Raw genomic sequence first — 16,508 nt, 5'->3', positions numbered from 1 at the left:
CAGAATCGTTTTCATTTGGGTCATAAGGACCGTTCTGTGCACAGAGTGGATTGCGGACGAGTTACAACAGGCAACTAATTCACTACTCGATCATGGAATTGAACTTGAAGTGCGGTTATTTGTGACATGTGAGCTCGACGCGACGAACAAATCAACAAAGAAAGCAGGATGCAAGTGTCGGAATATCGAAGGACCTTGTTGCTGCAGTGATCTGGGTCCTGAACAGCCCCAGGTTATTTCAACCACATCTTGCACACAGGCAAGAGCTGATCCGGGGATTGAATCATCTACATCCGTTATTTTACGAGAAAAGATCCCGAACATGGGCAACTCATTGCCAGCTGCCTGCCTCACAGTTGAATCCGGCCGACCTCAGCTGAAGCCCCTTCTCTGGGACTTGCTGGATTATGCCAAGGGGGAAACTGGTGTCGCAGTATGTGGACCCACGGGATTAGTGAGTTATGTCAGAAACACGGTTGCTACCGTTAGTGAGCAACGTGGGTCAAACAAAGGCACCGGTGCTGAGGGTGTGTACCTACATGTGGAATGTTTTGCGTGGTGACTTTACAATTTTAAAGTTTTAATTAACGATTAAGACCTGCTATTTACATCATTTTGGTCACTATTTTGATATTTTGGGGTTCCTTGACAAGTGCGTCCCTGCCGTTGCCTTCGGCATAGCTGATCAACAAGGGTACACTGTATGCTTGCATGTTGTGGATCCATTGAGGAACATCTCTTTCGTAGGGTGATTGAGGCCAAGTCATGGTTCCTAGCGCAAGTTTTGCCGGGTCAGAGTCCAGGACGTAGATAAGACAGAAAAAAAAAGAAGATGAGAATTAGAGAGAAATAGCCCCGGGAGAAATATCCGCGCTCATAACTATCAGAGGTATACCAGGGAGAGATAAATAAAAATAAATGCCTTGGGTTAGGTTTCTATATAGCAGTGGCGATAGTCTCCAGGCTTGAAGTGAGCAAAGCCTATGAAGCTACGAGTCTGTCCAATCAGGATAATTTAGATGAGACCGTGATACGGACCGCTTGCGACTAACGACTAGTTGCGGCGATGCCGACTGTTAAGAGTGGCCGATATCGCCCATCGCTCGGTCGATTTTGCGGCTCGGCCCGACCGGTGTTTGATGGTTCTCGGTCTTGCGCGCGCGACGGAGCCTCTTTCACCTCTTCAAGACCCCACCCCCACCGTCTATCTCTCTTTTACTCCTCCCCCCGCTTCCCCTATCCTCGCAACCAGTGATCCCACCATGGATCACCTCAAGAACGTCTTCGTTCAATGTCAGCAGGAGGGTCGTCCAGCGCTGGTCACGTATGTGACCGCTGGATTCCCCACCGCGGAGGAAACCCCAGACATCATGCTGGGCATGCAGGCGGGAGGCGCAGGTGAGTCACTGGAGGTCAATTCCCCGCGACAGCATGGATTCTAATAGATTGCTACAGATATTATTGAACTCGGCCTGCCCTTCACCGATCCCATAGCCGACGGTCCAACCATCCAAAAATCGAACCTGAAGGCCCTGCAGAATGGAGTCACGATCACCTCCATGTTGGAGATGGTGAGGACGGCACGAAGGAACGGGTTGACGACTCCGGTCTTGTTCATGGGCTACTATAACCCCATCCTCCGGTACGGACAGTCACAGCTGCTAGCGGACTGTCTCGAGGCCGGGGTCAATGGCTTCATTATCGTCGACCTACCGCCCGAGGAAGCTGTGCGCTTCCGCAATGGCTGCACCAAGAACGGGTAGGACACTCACCAAACTATCTTCTTACACACCCCACATAAGGGACCTAAACTAACGCCAGTGAAAAACCAGGCTCTCCTACGTCCCCTTGATTGCCCCCTCTACCACCGAAGACCGTATGAAGTTCCTCTGCCAGATTGCTGATTCCTTCATTTATCTCGTCTCGCGAATGGGTGTCACGGGCGCCACGGGCACTCTCAACTCCGACCTGCCCGCCCTCATCCAGCGAGTCAAAGAGCTTTCTGGTAATGTCCCGGTAGCCGTCGGATTTGGTATCAGCACGCGCGAGCATTTCCTGAGTGTCACCTCTATTGCCGATGGTGCCGTCATCGGAAGTCAGGTCATTACGGTCCTTCAAGACGCTCCAGCCGGACAGGCCGCCCGGGCCGTGGAGGATTATTGCTTTAAGATCACCCAACGACACGGTCGGACCGGTGCACCCCTAGCTCCATCGCCGAGCCAGAAGCAAAATGCGGCCCATCAGCCTACGACCGAGGGCGAGACGACCGCGACGACGGAGGGATCTGGAAAGTTCGGCGTTTTCGGCGGACAGTATGCCCCAGAGGCACTCACAACCTGCTTGGCCGAACTAGATGCTGGGTTTGAGGCCGCGAGAAAGGATCCCGTTTTCTGGGAGGAATACAAGTCGTTCTATCCGTACATGGGCCGGCCCTCTAGCCTGCACCAGGCTCCGCGACTCTCCGAGTACGCCGGCGGCGCGAACATCTGGCTGAAACGCGAGGATCTCAACCACACGGGGTCCCACAAGATCAACAACGCCCTGGGGCAGATCCTGGTGGCACGTCGCCTAGGGAAGACGGAGATCATCGCCGAGACGGGCGCCGGCCAGCATGGTGTGGCTACAGCGACGGTCTGTGCTAAATTCGGCATGAAGTGCACGATCTATATGGGAGCAGAGGATGTCCGCCGCCAAGCCTTGAACGTCTTTCGGATCCGGCTCTTGGGAGCCACGGTGGTCCCCGTCGAAGCGGGGTCGCGCACGCTCCGGGACGCCGTCAATGAAGCCTTCCGGGCATGGATCACGCGCTTGGACACCACGCATTATATCATTGGATCCGCGATTGGCCCTCATCCTTTCCCGACTATGGTGCGTACCTTCCAGAGCGTGATTGGAGATGAAACAAAGGCCCAGCTGGGCGAGCTAGGCAAAAGCCCGGATGCCGTTGTTGCCTGTGTTGGAGGTGGCTCTAACGCCGTCGGCATGTTCTACCCGTTTTCCAAAGATCCTACGGTCGAGCTGGTTGGTGTGGAAGCCGCCGGTGACGGCTTGGACACGGCCCGGCATTCGGCGACCCTGAGTCGCGGCTCCGTCGGTGTGCTGCATGGCGTGCGAACCTATGTCCTGCAGGACCAGCACGGCCAGATTTCCGAAACTCACTCGGTCTCGGCTGGTCTCGATTACCCCGGCGTGGGTCCTGAACTCGCGGGCTGGAAGGAGAGCAATCGCGCAACCTACCTGTCGGCCACCGATGCCCAGGCGCTAGAAGGATTCCGATTGCTGAGCCAGCTGGAAGGCATCATTCCCGCACTGGAGACCTCCCACGCGGTCTGGGGTGCGATTCAGACCGCTAAGAGGCTGGGACCCGGCAAGGATCTCGTCCTGTGCTTGAGTGGCCGCGGTGACAAAGACGTACAGAGCGTCGCCGATGAGCTGCCCAAGCTCGGCCCTCAGATTGGGTGGGACTTGCGTTTTTAAATAGGCTTATAAGCGCCACCAGAACGAAAAGAGTGGCTCGGGATCACTCGCGACGACCGTGGATGAACGGCGAAAAAAAAGAAGACGGTATAAAACAATCAATTGAAACCATCTATAGCGTATATACGAGTTTGACGCCACCGACATCCCGCTTCGTAAAAGATCCAGTCCCTTCAAAACGCCGTCTAATCCGCCCTCGCCCACCTCCTGCGTCCTCGATGCTCCCTGGGTAGTAGTTGTCCCACTTCTGGAAAGACTCACCCAGAGCCGAGTAAGCCATGGTGAAGCCCGCTTCGGCATCGGCTCGCGGCAACGCCCCGACGGTGAACGACCCGCAGTATCGAAGCCGACGCCCCGGCGACGGTGGGGCCAGCGCCTCGCAGAATTTGAGGATCACCTCACCCGTCGTGATGCAGTCGAGCACCAGGCAAAGTTGATTGCCCGTCAAGGCCCGAATGACTTGTGCCAGAGTCGGCGAGTGGTGGACGACATGGTCCGCGCCGCGTGCTCGCACGAGCGCCAAATTGTGCGGCGAACAGGTAGTGATCACCTTGTATCCGTATCTGATCGTAGATTAGTTCGCAAGGACGCCCAAGAAGTGACGAGATTCGCAATACAGTTTGGCAAATTGAATGGCCAGCGTGCCCATGGCGGTACTCCCGCCGTAGGTCAGAGCGGACTCCTTGGCTGCCCCGGGCTGCACGGACAATGGCGGTGATGGCTCTGGCAATGGCAATTGTAGCTGCTGCATCCTCATGGTAGGCAGCCTCATATTTGCGGATAATCATTGTAAAGCCATGGATCTTGCAGTAGCTCCTTAGCTGTACTTCGCTCTTCGGGTTTCCATTTGATCATCCGTTTGACGAAGTTAATGAATCTCCTTTTCTCTGCCCCATCAAACTTGGAGAGACTGTTTTCAAAGCTGAAGTTACTGGGAACAAGTTCTTCAGTTTTGAGTGTTCCTAAAATTAAATGTTAGTTATGTATGAGATATTTAATTGTGTGTCTCCTTTACCAGTAGCCGTATAGAACACCGATGTTCTCTTACCGCTGCTAATGAAGTCTTTGGGGGCAGGGCCTAAAAGCGATGTTATATATGCAAGATGCGTTTCGTCATCATAGTTCTCAACAGCGCGTGGATCAACTGATTCAAACAGTGTCCGTCCTTCGAGAAAATCCCATAGCTTCATATAGCTGTTAGTTGTTTGCACTAGTATTGGGGAGACAAGATGTACCATAACTCCTAGACTCCATATATCAGCACTATATGTGTACCCTCTGTCAAGGATCACCTCAGGCGCCCGGTATACCTCGGCTTGGATACAACCATCGTGTGGAAAATCACCTTGGACTGCTAGGTCAACGTCGGTGATTTCAACTAGTCCGATGATGTCCTTCAGCGGACCAAAGTTCTTACGAGACAGATAGATGATACGTCCATCATTGCAATGCTTCTGAGGTAGTGGTTTCTCAAACTTATCTCGAGCAACCTAGGACAAGAGCTCACGATCTTCCAGTCGTACCATAATATTATCCGGCTTTAAATCTGTTGCTTCTGAATCAGAACCACATTTTTTATCAGCACAGCTAGGAAAACATACCGGTATGGATGATGTGACATTCAGAGTGGAGATAATCAAGGGCTTGGAGTATTTCTTGGACAATTATTTTGAAAATCTCCGGGGGCATCACACTATCTTGCCATCGTTGGGAATATTTTCCCAGCGACTCACGTAAAGGTTCAAAGACGAGACACGGATAGCTCCCCGAGACCCTTTGGACGGAAAAAGAATCAATCAATTTTCGAACGAAATGCCAACCCTCGTGTTGACGGTTCGCTCTCGTTATATGTCGCAGAATCTCCAGCTCAACGCCACCAGCAGCTTTCCTCGCGTGAGAGTTATTAGAGTTAATTTTAAGAGCCACAAATCGCTCTTTCGACCAGCGCCACCTAAACTGTTAATATGTATCTTATAATATAATGGGGCCAATACGAACTGCTGAAGGTCCCTTGCAAGCCACACAGTCGATCTGCTTCCGTGACCAAGCTTGGTCGCAATTTGATATCGGTTATTCAAGGTTTCACCAATCCGCGCCGGATAAAAATGGGCTGCTTCGTAGTAGGGTGAGTTCTCCTCTTCAACCAGCAAAGACGGGTCGATTCGGGATGGAATTGCAGCCGGGAATGCCCAGGGCGGCTGGCGAAACGCCTTGAAGGGATGCACGAGGATATTGGGAAGTTGTCGTGTCATTATCCCGTGCGAGGCCAAAAAAGACTGGGACGGGCTCGTTTGGCCTTTATGGGAGGGGAAGAAGGGCGAAGTCCGAACTTCGAGCTGCGAACGTGGCCTGTTTGGGATCCCGTAAGTTTTCGCCGCAGTGCGACGCTAAAAGATATAGTAAATAACGAAAAGAGAGCGATATAATAGAATAAAAGCCCTAGCTTTTACTATATAAACTGGAATTAAAAATTTCTGTAGCTGAGAAAACTAATACTTCAAACGCTAGGAGGATAAATTAAATCGGCAGAAAGATAGAGCGCCTAAGAAATCAGGTTGGGGGGCTTCGCGGTATCAATTCCCTACATATACGGCGAACTAGAAATGTCTGCGCCATATTGACCTATAGATTCCCTTGAGCGTATATCTTGGCACATATAGCCATTCGAGCGTTAAAAATCAGAATAGGTAGCTAAAGGTCCATACGAGAGCAGTGGGAGCGTCTGTCTCAACATAGCTTAACATTCCAATCTTATTACCAGCGTTGGAGCCCGCTATATCAAGCATGAGCTCTAGGAAAGTCTGTATAGTTCCCCACATTCACCAGCATGGCCATCCCACTGGACAGGTGCCACAGGATGTGGCAATGGAATAACCACGTTCCAGGGTTATCGGCCCGGAACCTTAGAAGTGCATAGGCTCGACTAGGGATATAGACGTTATCTCGCAACATCGCCCGTGAAAGGTCGAGCCCATTTGTGTCAGAGTAGGCTTCTGGGTCAGAGCCCGGAGGGAACGACTCAGAGAAAGGGTTATAGGAGCCCCAACCAATCGAGCTCTTGTAGACTGTAAGAACGTAAAAATGATGACCATGCTATAATTACCGGGGGATGTTAGCAAATGCCCAAATTAAAATCGGGATCTCTAAATACCAAATGGAATGGATGACCGGTGTCATCCAAGTTGTTCACCACCAAGTCGACCCACACGGGTTCATCTGAACCTTGATCTTTGTCTTCTTGATCTTGGTCGCCTACAGCCAATGCAAGCTGGTGATTATCCCATTTCGCCCGTGGAAGTGCGTTCAATGGTACAAGGGGGTCTTGTTGTGGAGTCCACGAGGTGTGATTGAAGAAACCATACGGCACGTTATGGTTGATGGAAAACTTCGTGGTTTTCACGTAAACCATCTCCGTGATATTTGCGTGGCGCGGCAGCGAGGATAAGATGTGCCGAGGAGAGGGAACGTGTTGTATATCAAGATATGAATTTTGATTAGCGTCGGTGACAGTAGATTCCGCGTGATAAGCATTGCTGGGGTTGATAGCAAAGGTCTGGTTGGGTGCGAGGGCTGGATTGGGATATTTCATGCATCTAATATTGTCAGCTTGTTCGCCGGTCTCCGATTGGATCAGGCCATGCAGCATACTCGGGGTCCATTTCAATGGTCAAAGAAGACGCCTTGTCTTCGGTCGGCAAGCGCAGGATGAGATCCATGCGCTGGCCTGGGTATAATATGCCAACTGAACTGGCTTCTTGCGCGTCAACCTTGATACTGTCCACCTCGGTGACGGTCAGAGACTCGGTCGGGTAAGCAACGGTAAAACCGACGAGAGATCTGAACTATTAGTTGTCAAAGATCAGATATGTAGATGGTTTGGGCGCATACCCAGTGTTAATCATTCGGAGGCGATACGCGGTATTGGCCTTTGCGTGGAGATATGTTAAATCGGAATATTGTTGGACACAATCCACCAGTCTGGCAGGAACTGCCATTGAGCAATTATAATGGCCGACACCATTAATCAATAAAGAGTCAGGAACCGGCTACATTTGGTCAGTTCTTCTTCGGGCAGAAGCTGATAGACAACGACATACATCATTGCCAAACGATCCAGCGCGCATGTACCATGACATGACATCTTCCGCTGGTCTGTGATACCAGTCCCCGATTAAAAGTAGAAACTCTTTGCTGTATGGGGCCGAGCTCGCACGTAAGCCACGTACTGTTGACTTGGGCGCTGGTTGATGGACGATCAACCCACCGTACAGCCCGTCGGCTCTCATGAGCCCGGCGTGGGCATGGTACCAGAAAGTCCCGTGTTGATGGTCGGGTATCGTGATGTTGTAGATAAATGAAGACCCGGGCGGTATACCAGATTCTGTAACACCGACGACGCCATCCATGTTGTCTGCATGATAGGTTTAGTCGCTGGCATTATCAACGGGCCATATAGATGTGCGTATTTACTTTCAATATGCAGCCCGTGCCAGTGAATGGAGAGGGTCTCCTGGATATTATTTGTCACATTGATGAACAGAGTATCACCCGGACGCGCCTCGATGGCCGGTCCGGGGAAGTGACCTACCCAGGATCAACACAGAGTTTTCAATATGATCATGGGGCTCATCTTACCATTAATGAGATGCACCCTTTTCAACACCCCATCCGGTCGGATGCTTTTTGAACTCAAAACCCAATCCAGACGTTGTGTTTCTGGCTCTCGATAGACATGGTCTTCCGGATGGAGCTCGATCCCCGGGCCAACGATCTCCGGGGTAGAGAGATCAACCTCGTGATGAACATGGGGGATGTTCACGGGGATAAGTGTTTTGAGTGGAGTTCTGTACTGACGTGAAAATACTAGTAAAACGAAGAAACACGTAATCACGGCACATAGAAGGATGCCGTATGATTTATTCGTCTTGGTGGACGTTTGATGCCGTCGGAATTTTGGCCCGCTGGGCGCATCACCAGGATTGAGCTGTCCTCGGTGATTAGACGGCTGCTCCATGCTTAGAGCTCATGTAAAGCGCATGGACTGAGAGCATGCAGTGGGAGAATGGAACGAGAACATGGGGTGATTTGTCATTTGGAGTTGGTGAGTTGGTGAAATGGTGAAATGCACCGGCTACTATCCAACCGGCGGTGCGTTCCTGGGACTAGTGGAGCAGGTAAATGGGAACGGTGACACTCGCCTCGAGATTTGACACTTGCCTACTAGCCCTGAAAGCCCGGTACTCTGAAGCTGTTCGCGTGGACATCGGCACGCGCTCCGAGTAGTCTGATCGGAAACCGATCGTCCTGCCAATGAATCGAGATAGCTCCCGCACGTTGGGTCGGCTTTCTCCACTCACGTCATGCAGCGCGGATGCAACCGACAACAAAGGTCACAAGCGTGAATCTTGTGCATCTTGCAAAAAACCAAAAGCCTGCAAGATCGGCAGTTCCTGGAAAATGTGTTCCTGTCGTGCCCTTGGATGGTCCCCACGTGCACCCGTGCCAGAGCAGCCGAGATTAACCCCTTGTTCCCCCCCCTTGGAAGCGAACGTCGTGTGAATAATCTGGCCCATCTCATTAGCTAGTTGAAGTCGGGCTTCACCCCGGTTACATCGTAATATACTACCCAGAGCGGCTTCGAGATGCACTAGCGGCCGGAACCGAGCCACGTTATGGCGACGCAGGGAGAACTCATATATCTATCGAGTTCCAGCGACAGGTAGCGACGGGAATTTAGAGCCAGTCAAAAATACCTGGCAGACTCCGAGATCAACATGAGTGCACTATTGGGCTCCGCCTTGTTGATGCTCCTTGCGAGCAGACCGGCGATTGCTGGTTCGTTGAAAGATATCGAACATGTGATCATCTTCATGCAGGAAAACCGATCATGGAATAACGTAAGTGACAGAACGGTGCGCTGAAAAAGGAAAATTGCTTACGGACCGCAGTATTTTGGCACCATGGCCGGTGTTCGAGGCTTCAATGACCCGAACGTGCAGGTGAATGCCGACGGGCTGGACGTGTACCACCAGTAAGTAGTATCAAAAGGTTGACGCGAAAACGGTGAGAGGTTCACAAAACTCACCGGTCAATAGACTCGTTGACTCGTCCATGTCTACTAAGACAAAGACCCTCCTGCCGTGGTACTTGGGATACCAGGGTGGATCCTCGGTCGACGCCATGCAGTGCATGACCGCAGGATCTAACGGCTATGAGGATAACCAGGCCGCCCTCAACCATGATCTGAACAACATGTGGGCACGCAACAACACCCCTTGGAGCTGGGGATATCTCAAGAAGAGTGATATCCCTGTTCAGTTCGGTATCGCCGAGGGTTGGACCGCCGGAGATATGTACCAAGTAAGCACCGGGCAACTATTTTGGTTTTACTACGGGCTAACGCGCTGCTTCAGGAATCTCAAGTAACCTCGACGAATCCCAACCGTGTCACGTTGGTCAGCGGCTCTATCAATGTGCCGGGAAGTCCCCAAAGTCCCGATCAGGGCGGTCCTTACCTGGATAATAATGAGACTCCCGGTTGCGAGAGCAACGACATCAGCTGCTACCCCCTGAAGTGGAAGACTATCTATGATATTTACGAAGCCGCCGGTGTCTCGTGGCAAGTATGGCAGGACACGGACAACTTCGATGACAACCCTTTGGCCTGGTTCGAACAGTTCCAAAACGCTTCGTCCGACTCGCCTCTTGCCAAGAAAGGTCTTTCGTACCTCGGCCTCGATAGCTTCTACGATTCAGCCGCCAATGGAACTCTTCCGGAGATTAGCTTCGTTGTTGGCCCTGCTGAACTGTCCGAGCATCCTCCCTACATGCCCAAGGACGGCGCATGGCTTCAGAAGCAGGTCGTCGATGCGGTGACGAGCAGCCCCAAGTACAACTCTACTCTGTTGATAATCAGCTACGACGAGTCCGGTGGCTTTGGTGACCACGTTGTTCCCTTCCACTCGCCTGAAGGCACCCCCGGCGAATGGATGAAAGACCCGTACGGTATCTTTGGAAACATCTACACCGGTCCGGGATTTCGCGTTCCCTTCTACATGGTCTCACCCTGGACCCGTGGTGGCCGCGTTTTCACCGAGCGCGCAGATCACAACTCTCAGATTTTGTTCCTCGAGCAGTGGCTAGAAGCTCGCGGCTACACGAACGTGCAGACACCCGAGATGGTTCACTGGCGTCGCGAGCACATGTCTAACCTCGTCAACGCCCTGGATTTGGATAACCCGGATACCAGCTTGCCCACGATCCCCGAAGCTGAGACCCCCGAAATGGCGTTCGGCAAGTACACCGGAACATCAAACTGCGAGGCGAAATACCCGACCCAGCGTCCTACCGTGCCGTACGGAAACCAAAGCAACAAGACTAACGCCTTGTGGTTTGAAGAGGGATACAAGGAAGTCATCGGTTATCTGACCGAGGGTCGCTACCTGACCTTTGAGAGCTCTGGAGTCGCACTCGCCAACTCTGGAAATGCCAGCAAACTGAGCACTACTGCCGCTGTTGCGGATCATAGCGACCTGCACCAGCGCTGGGTGGTCCACTACACCGCGGATGAGGAGAGCCAGATTTTCCAAATCTCCAGTGCTCTAGACGGCAAGTTCATTGGCGCAAAGGGATCCCTGGTGACCGGTAGTAGGAAGGCAGCAAACATCACGATTACCTTCCTTGGGAACGGAAAGGGCTATTCCCTCCAGTATGGGGATGGAACCGCTGTCGGAGCCCTCAAGAGTGGCTGCAAGATCTGGAGTGTGTCCTACCACTAAGCTGGGAGTGGAGCTGGGGAATGTACGGAAGATATCCCCGTTCTAGCCTGTTACATAGAAATACTAGACATAAGTGGCAGTACCCTGAAGAAATAGATTCTATTTCTCTCACACCTCAGTGACCGCCATGGAATATAACTGCTGTGCCAACGGAACTATAGACTCCTCCAAGGTTTTGAACTTGATACCCAGTACCCTCTGCACCTTTGAGGAGTCACAAGAGTAATGTGTACTTGCAATGCGATGTTTCGGGGTACCAATCGGGGCCTTGTTCTTTTGGGGCAGCTTTTCACGGATGATATCCGCGATCTCCTGTGTGTCGTACGATGCCTGTGTCACCAAGAATCGTTCATGGCCACTGGTGGAGAATTCCAATGCCCTGAAACTGGCGGTGGCAAGATCTTCCACGTCCACCCAGACTGAAATGGTTCATTAGTGTGGCGTGATGACTATCTGGGGAGACATCTTTTACCTGGCGCTTTTGTTGGAGGAATTTCACCATCATGTCCGGCGTTCAGCACTTGCCAGACAATCTGATTGCTGGCATTGAGCTGAGAGAGCGACGAGATTGGGTGTATCATCTTCCCGAAAACCATCCCAGGGCATAGCGTGATCAGCTGGTACTGCACCGAGTTATCGCGAACATAGTCCCAGGCAGCACGCTCGGCTACCACCTTCGAAGCACGATACGCGACGGGCTGGATACAGTTAGCCACGGCTCAATGCAGTGGAAGACAAAACTTACCACAGCTGGTGCATTCACACCATCTTCATAGGTCAATGGACACCAGTCTTGCTCTGTGTAGACGCGGCCAGGTTGGAGCCCCAGGCTAGCATCGTAAACGCTTGCAAAGCTGGACATCACAACAACCCGTCGGATGGAAGAGATCTGTTCAGCTGCCCGACAAATACCCTGCGTACCCTTGACTGCCGGGATCATTAATTTTTCTTCAAACTCTCCGGGAACTGCATCGTAATTGAAAGCCGAAGCCAAGTGTACGACCGCCTGGCAATCCTGCAGCGCAGCTACCAAAGCCTGAATATTGGTCGGGTCAGGAACAACGGAGAATTCAAGGCGCGAGAGGTTTTCGACACCCGCCGCGTCGAGCGATTTCCGCGTCGCTTCCGCCTTTGAGGCCGAGCGCACTGTTGCTCGAACACGGTAATTGGATCGTAGGAGCGTTGCGATGCAGTGGGCGGCGATGAAACCATTGCCACCTGTAATGAGAACGAGAGAATTGGAGTCAATTGGTGCCATGCTGAAAATTTAGAGAAATTTTTTTGGTTGTTATTCTACTGGGACTTTCCTTTATATCAGTCAGTGTTGAAGCGGAGTGTCGGACAGAAACCCGCCGCCGTCGGATAGAGACTTGTGGGGTGGGGGTCGAGCTTTGCACTACCTGATTCAATCGTCCGACTCCGCTCGTACCTAGGTACCTTGAATGCTGCAGGTAGATTATTGCCCCGGAATAGATTGTCATCTGGGTGAGCTGCTAGGAAACCAATCCAAACGTCAATTGATGGTCCATTTGAAATCAATTTGGTAGAAATAGATTTAAGTGTCTCCATAACGTCCTTCCAAACAACGTTCAATAATTACAATCAGTTAGTAAACATAACGGAAGTTTTCATCATCGTGAACATCCTGTACGGTTCCTTTATGGGCCTGTCGTGCCTCCATATGGCTACGCGCCGGCCCCCCGAGCCGATCCGCCGCGGAGTTGCGGACCCCGTACATGATGCGCAGACCAGTGGAGACTACGATTGCCGCAGCATTCGCTGCTACTAGAGTAGTCTTTGCAGGAAGATATCTATGTCCAAGTTAGCGCTAAGTTGTTGCTTAAGGCTCAATCCGAACTGACCGAGGAGCATCTTTGGCTTGGAAGGTCTGCGGGCCGATGATGTTTGCGATACTAAATCCAGCCGAGACGATGGCCATGCCGGAAACCTAGAATTGTTATTCAAGGGTCACCAAACAGACTTTGATTTCAAAAATACCTTCATTGTGTAACCCTTGAAATTGGCACCGGTCCACGCGTAAATTAAAGCGAGAGGAGCGACCGTCTGCAGGTGTCAGGAATCTTGTCACGTTGAAGATCGAGAATAAACGAACCGTATTGACCAGATAGATCCCAGCTAAACAGCCCCCTTTGTTTTCAGCGGGGAGGAATGACATCAGGCAAGATCCCACAAGTGTAGGAATTAACAAAATATCGATAGCCAGCCACCGCGAGAACCCCTTGGAAATCGCATATGTGGAGATCATGGTGGAAGCAATGCTCACCACGCCGGATGGCATGTTCAGCAAGGCGCTCTCCATGGAGCCATACCCGAAACCTTTGATAAGAATCGCCGAAAACGTAGTGATGACACCACTCGGAATTGTGATGAGAATGGTTAAAAGCACCAGCATCCACGTCTGAAGATCGGCAAATGCTTCAAGAACAGACCTCCAGCGGAAGACCTTGACGCCAACGCCAGCTTGGTCCTGGCGGAGTCGCTGGAAGATACGCTGCTTCTCTTCTTCGTTGAGAAACTTGGCTTTCACGGGTGTTTCTGGCAGCACGAAAAGCACAAGCAGTGAAATCAGGACGTTGAATGCGCCGATGACGACGAACATAATCCGCCATCCACCAAATGACAAACCCGCCGGCGCGTGCTGAGCCGCGAAGGAGATCAATCCACCGATGATCTGTCCAACCCCAAGACCACAATACCAGAATCCGTATCGGGGCGTTGACTCTGCCCTGGTATACCACATGCTCGTGTACAGAGTAAGAGAGGGCGCTGCTTTCAGTTAGATTGAACCGCCGCAGACGGTTACGTGTGGAGACCGTACCGATTACCGCCTCCATCAAACCCAGGAGAATCCGCAGCGCGAGCATGCCGGCATAGTTCTTAGTCGCGGAGGAGCAACACAGAATAATACCCCAGCAAAGGACATTGGTGCCCAGAACCTTTGAGACCGGAAACCGCTGAAGAAGGGCAGCCTGGGGGATCTCAGCCAGGGCGTAGGCAATGAAGAAAGCCGTTGCCAGCCACGAGAAGTCATTGCCGGACATTCCCAAATCATCCTGCAGACCCATGACATTTGCATACTGGTTCTCGTTAGCCACGACTCGCCTTCAAAAGTCGGAGACACTCACGTTGATTGAAATCTTGTCAATCATCTGCAGGAAATAAGTCAGAAACATGATGGGCAAGATATGCCAATCGATCTTGCGAACGAGCTTCTTGTCATCCATCGCCAGGGTACCCAAGGCACAGTCCTCGGGTTGGTGTCTCTCGGTGATTTCATTCTTCTTCTCCATGGCTGCTAGAGGTTGGACTATTTCAAATGGGTGAAGGGATATAGGAGATGCTTCCTTGCATGATGATGACTACGGGCATTTAAGAGTCGGATCGGGGGTTTTGATATCAGTCAAGACCAGATAGAGACCATGGTCCGTATTTTAGCTTTCGTTTCCCCGGATATTGATTGGTCTGGGCCCGGCAACCAGGGAGGCGAATCGTGAGGGGCAAAGATCAACAGGAGCCGTCAGGCGCAGCCGTCGCATAGATAACGGATGCGCCGTCGCTTATCGATAAGACGCGGAAAATGGACAGTGGCCCCCATCCGACGCGAGGAAAATAACTTCATGGCATTCAAGTATATAATCCAGAAGCAACATAAATCCTCACAATACAAGTTTCCAGTTCTCCAGTAAATATGCCCTCACGTACCGACTCGCCGCTTCAGGTTGCCGTCATCGGCGCCGGCCTTGGTGGACTAGCTGCTGCTGTGGCGTTGCGCCGTCAAGGACACGCCGTCACTGTCTACGAGCGATATGATTTCGCCGGAGAAGTCGGTGCGTCTCTGAGTGCGGCTTCCAATGGCTCGCGTTTTCTCGAAGAATGGGGAGTAGACGTCAAGGCCGCGAAACCTGTACGTCAAGGACACCTAGGTTGATTTGAATAGCGCTATTCTAACCCACGGGCAGGTAATTTTGAAGCAGTTGATTATGCACAACTGGTCCGATGGTGAAGTGCAGAGCACATACCCACTGGGCGACTACAAATCCAAATTTGGCACTGTACGGAAAGGTCACCGAGACACCAGCTTCAAGTCTGACTTTTTTCGCAGGATTATAACAACTTCCATCGCATTGATATCCACAAGCAACTCATCAAGTCGGCGTTTGAAGGGCCCGGAGAAGGGCCCCAGTGCGAGCTCAAAGTCAACCACAAAGCCATCGAGGTCAACGCCGAGGAAGGACTCGTTCGATTCGAGAATGGAACTCGGGCAACAGCCGACCTAGTCGTTGCGGCGGATGGCATCCGGGTAAAAACCTCCCGAAAAAGCAATTTGAGGATTTCGCATTAATCACGGTAACCAGTCTCTCACCAGGAACCTTATGGGGATAACACCCGATTTTGAGATGTCGACATCCTGCTGCTACCGATGTATCATCGGCGCGGACAAACTCCGCGAAGTCGGTCTGGAAGACTACATCTCCAACGAGGCAATCGAATACTGGGGCGGTTTCGGGATTAACAAGATCGTCATGTCCCCGTGCAGCAACGGCGAAGTAGTGAGCTGCTACTGCTTCTATCCGGCATCAGTCAATAATCTTCGCGACGATGGATGGAATATCGGAGCCACGCCACAGCAGCTGGTGGAGACGTTCCCCGATTTGGACCCCAGAATGAAAACTTTGATGCTGAATGCGGAGGATATCAAGATGTGGCGCTGTGGGTGGAAGTCGTCCGGTTTCGCGTTTCCTTGGGCTAACGGTGAATTAGTATACCGGCACCAACCATATCCGTACTGGGTCAAAGGCAAGGTCTGCCTGCTTGGAGATGCCGGTACGTGAAATCCGATCCTTGACATCGCGCCTGCTGACAGAAACAGCACACCCCATGATGCCTGACCAGTCCCAAGGATCGTGCATGGCATTCGAGGATGCCGGTGCGCTGGGTATCGTGTTCCACAAGAACTTCAGAGAGGACTACGGCGTATCGGAGGGCCTCCAATTATACGAGAAACTGCGCAAGACACGAGCGACGCGCGTGCAGGAGGCGAGTTTCCGGGCGCGTGAGAACCTCAGTGAGCGAATTGGCTGGAGCTCTTCCACGGACCGACCGGGCAAGTTGACAATCGAAGAAGTCTGTGGGTATAACATGAGAGATCATTTAGCGGAGCTATTGGAGAAAGAGTAGGCCTCGCATCGCTGCAGAGTTGGAAGTTATTTGGCTTTTCTTTTTTGCACTAAA

The 16,508-nt window shown here is 51.9% G+C and overlaps 8 protein-coding genes across 8 annotated transcripts; 3 read left to right on the top strand and 5 right to left on the bottom strand.

Moving 5' to 3' along the window:
- Nucleotides 1-1,262: 1,262 nt before the first annotated feature.
- On the top strand, nt 1,263-3,477 carry N7498_004432 (Tryptophan synthase; the record flags this gene model as incomplete). Its single annotated transcript, XM_058451494.1, has 3 exons — nt 1,263-1,398; nt 1,456-1,759; nt 1,833-3,477. The coding sequence occupies 3 exons, from the start codon at nt 1,263-1,265 to the stop codon at nt 3,475-3,477; spliced, it is 2,085 nt and encodes a 694-aa protein (XP_058310956.1).
- Nucleotides 3,478-3,589: 112 nt separating this feature from the next.
- Nucleotides 3,590-4,234, bottom strand: N7498_004431 (uncharacterized protein; the record flags this gene model as incomplete). Its single annotated transcript, XM_058451493.1, has 2 exons — nt 3,590-4,040; nt 4,095-4,234. 2 exons carry the CDS (start codon nt 4,232-4,234, stop codon nt 3,590-3,592), a joined length of 591 nt encoding a protein of 196 aa, XP_058310955.1.
- An 11-nt stretch (nt 4,235-4,245) lies between these two features.
- On the bottom strand, nt 4,246-5,729 carry N7498_004430 (uncharacterized protein; the record flags this gene model as incomplete). The annotated part of the gene is made up of 5 exons (XM_058451492.1): nt 4,246-4,439; nt 4,493-4,967; nt 5,001-5,032; nt 5,079-5,433; nt 5,472-5,729. The coding sequence occupies 5 exons, from the start codon at nt 5,727-5,729 to the stop codon at nt 4,246-4,248; spliced, it is 1,314 nt and encodes a 437-aa protein (XP_058310954.1).
- A 526-nt stretch (nt 5,730-6,255) lies between these two features.
- On the bottom strand, nt 6,256-8,491 carry N7498_004429 (multicopper oxidase family protein; the record flags this gene model as incomplete). The annotated part of the gene is made up of 7 exons (XM_058451491.1): nt 6,256-6,570; nt 6,629-7,070; nt 7,126-7,314; nt 7,366-7,523; nt 7,575-7,888; nt 7,948-8,061; nt 8,113-8,491. 7 exons carry the CDS (start codon nt 8,489-8,491, stop codon nt 6,256-6,258), a joined length of 1,911 nt encoding a protein of 636 aa, XP_058310953.1.
- Nucleotides 8,492-9,251: 760 nt separating this feature from the next.
- Nucleotides 9,252-11,255, top strand: N7498_004428 (nonhemolytic phospholipases C family protein; the record flags this gene model as incomplete). Its single annotated transcript, XM_058451490.1, has 4 exons — nt 9,252-9,374; nt 9,426-9,508; nt 9,573-9,837; nt 9,891-11,255. The coding sequence occupies 4 exons, from the start codon at nt 9,252-9,254 to the stop codon at nt 11,253-11,255; spliced, it is 1,836 nt and encodes a 611-aa protein (XP_058310952.1).
- A 108-nt stretch (nt 11,256-11,363) lies between these two features.
- On the bottom strand, nt 11,364-12,513 carry N7498_004427 (uncharacterized protein; the record flags this gene model as incomplete). The annotated part of the gene is made up of 3 exons (XM_058451489.1): nt 11,364-11,674; nt 11,728-11,953; nt 12,001-12,513. 3 exons carry the CDS (start codon nt 12,511-12,513, stop codon nt 11,364-11,366), a joined length of 1,050 nt encoding a protein of 349 aa, XP_058310951.1.
- A 348-nt stretch (nt 12,514-12,861) lies between these two features.
- Nucleotides 12,862-14,566, bottom strand: N7498_004426 (uncharacterized protein; the record flags this gene model as incomplete). Its single annotated transcript, XM_058451488.1, has 6 exons — nt 12,862-13,066; nt 13,118-13,203; nt 13,254-13,319; nt 13,369-14,042; nt 14,095-14,353; nt 14,402-14,566. The coding sequence occupies 6 exons, from the start codon at nt 14,564-14,566 to the stop codon at nt 12,862-12,864; spliced, it is 1,455 nt and encodes a 484-aa protein (XP_058310950.1).
- A 398-nt stretch (nt 14,567-14,964) lies between these two features.
- Nucleotides 14,965-16,454, top strand: N7498_004425 (uncharacterized protein; the record flags this gene model as incomplete). Its single annotated transcript, XM_058451487.1, has 6 exons — nt 14,965-15,180; nt 15,236-15,328; nt 15,379-15,576; nt 15,632-15,986; nt 16,038-16,100; nt 16,147-16,454. The coding sequence occupies 6 exons, from the start codon at nt 14,965-14,967 to the stop codon at nt 16,452-16,454; spliced, it is 1,233 nt and encodes a 410-aa protein (XP_058310949.1).
- Nucleotides 16,455-16,508: the final 54 nt, after the last annotated feature.

Source organism: Penicillium cinerascens, assembly GCF_028974065.1.
Source record: "Penicillium cinerascens strain IBT 15544 chromosome Unknown contig_24_segment0_segment0, whole genome shotgun sequence".
Lineage (NCBI taxonomy): Eukaryota > Fungi > Ascomycota > Eurotiomycetes > Eurotiales > Aspergillaceae > Penicillium > Penicillium cinerascens.
Note: the sequence above shows the minus strand (reverse complement) of the source record. Positions and strands in the feature narration are given on the sequence as shown.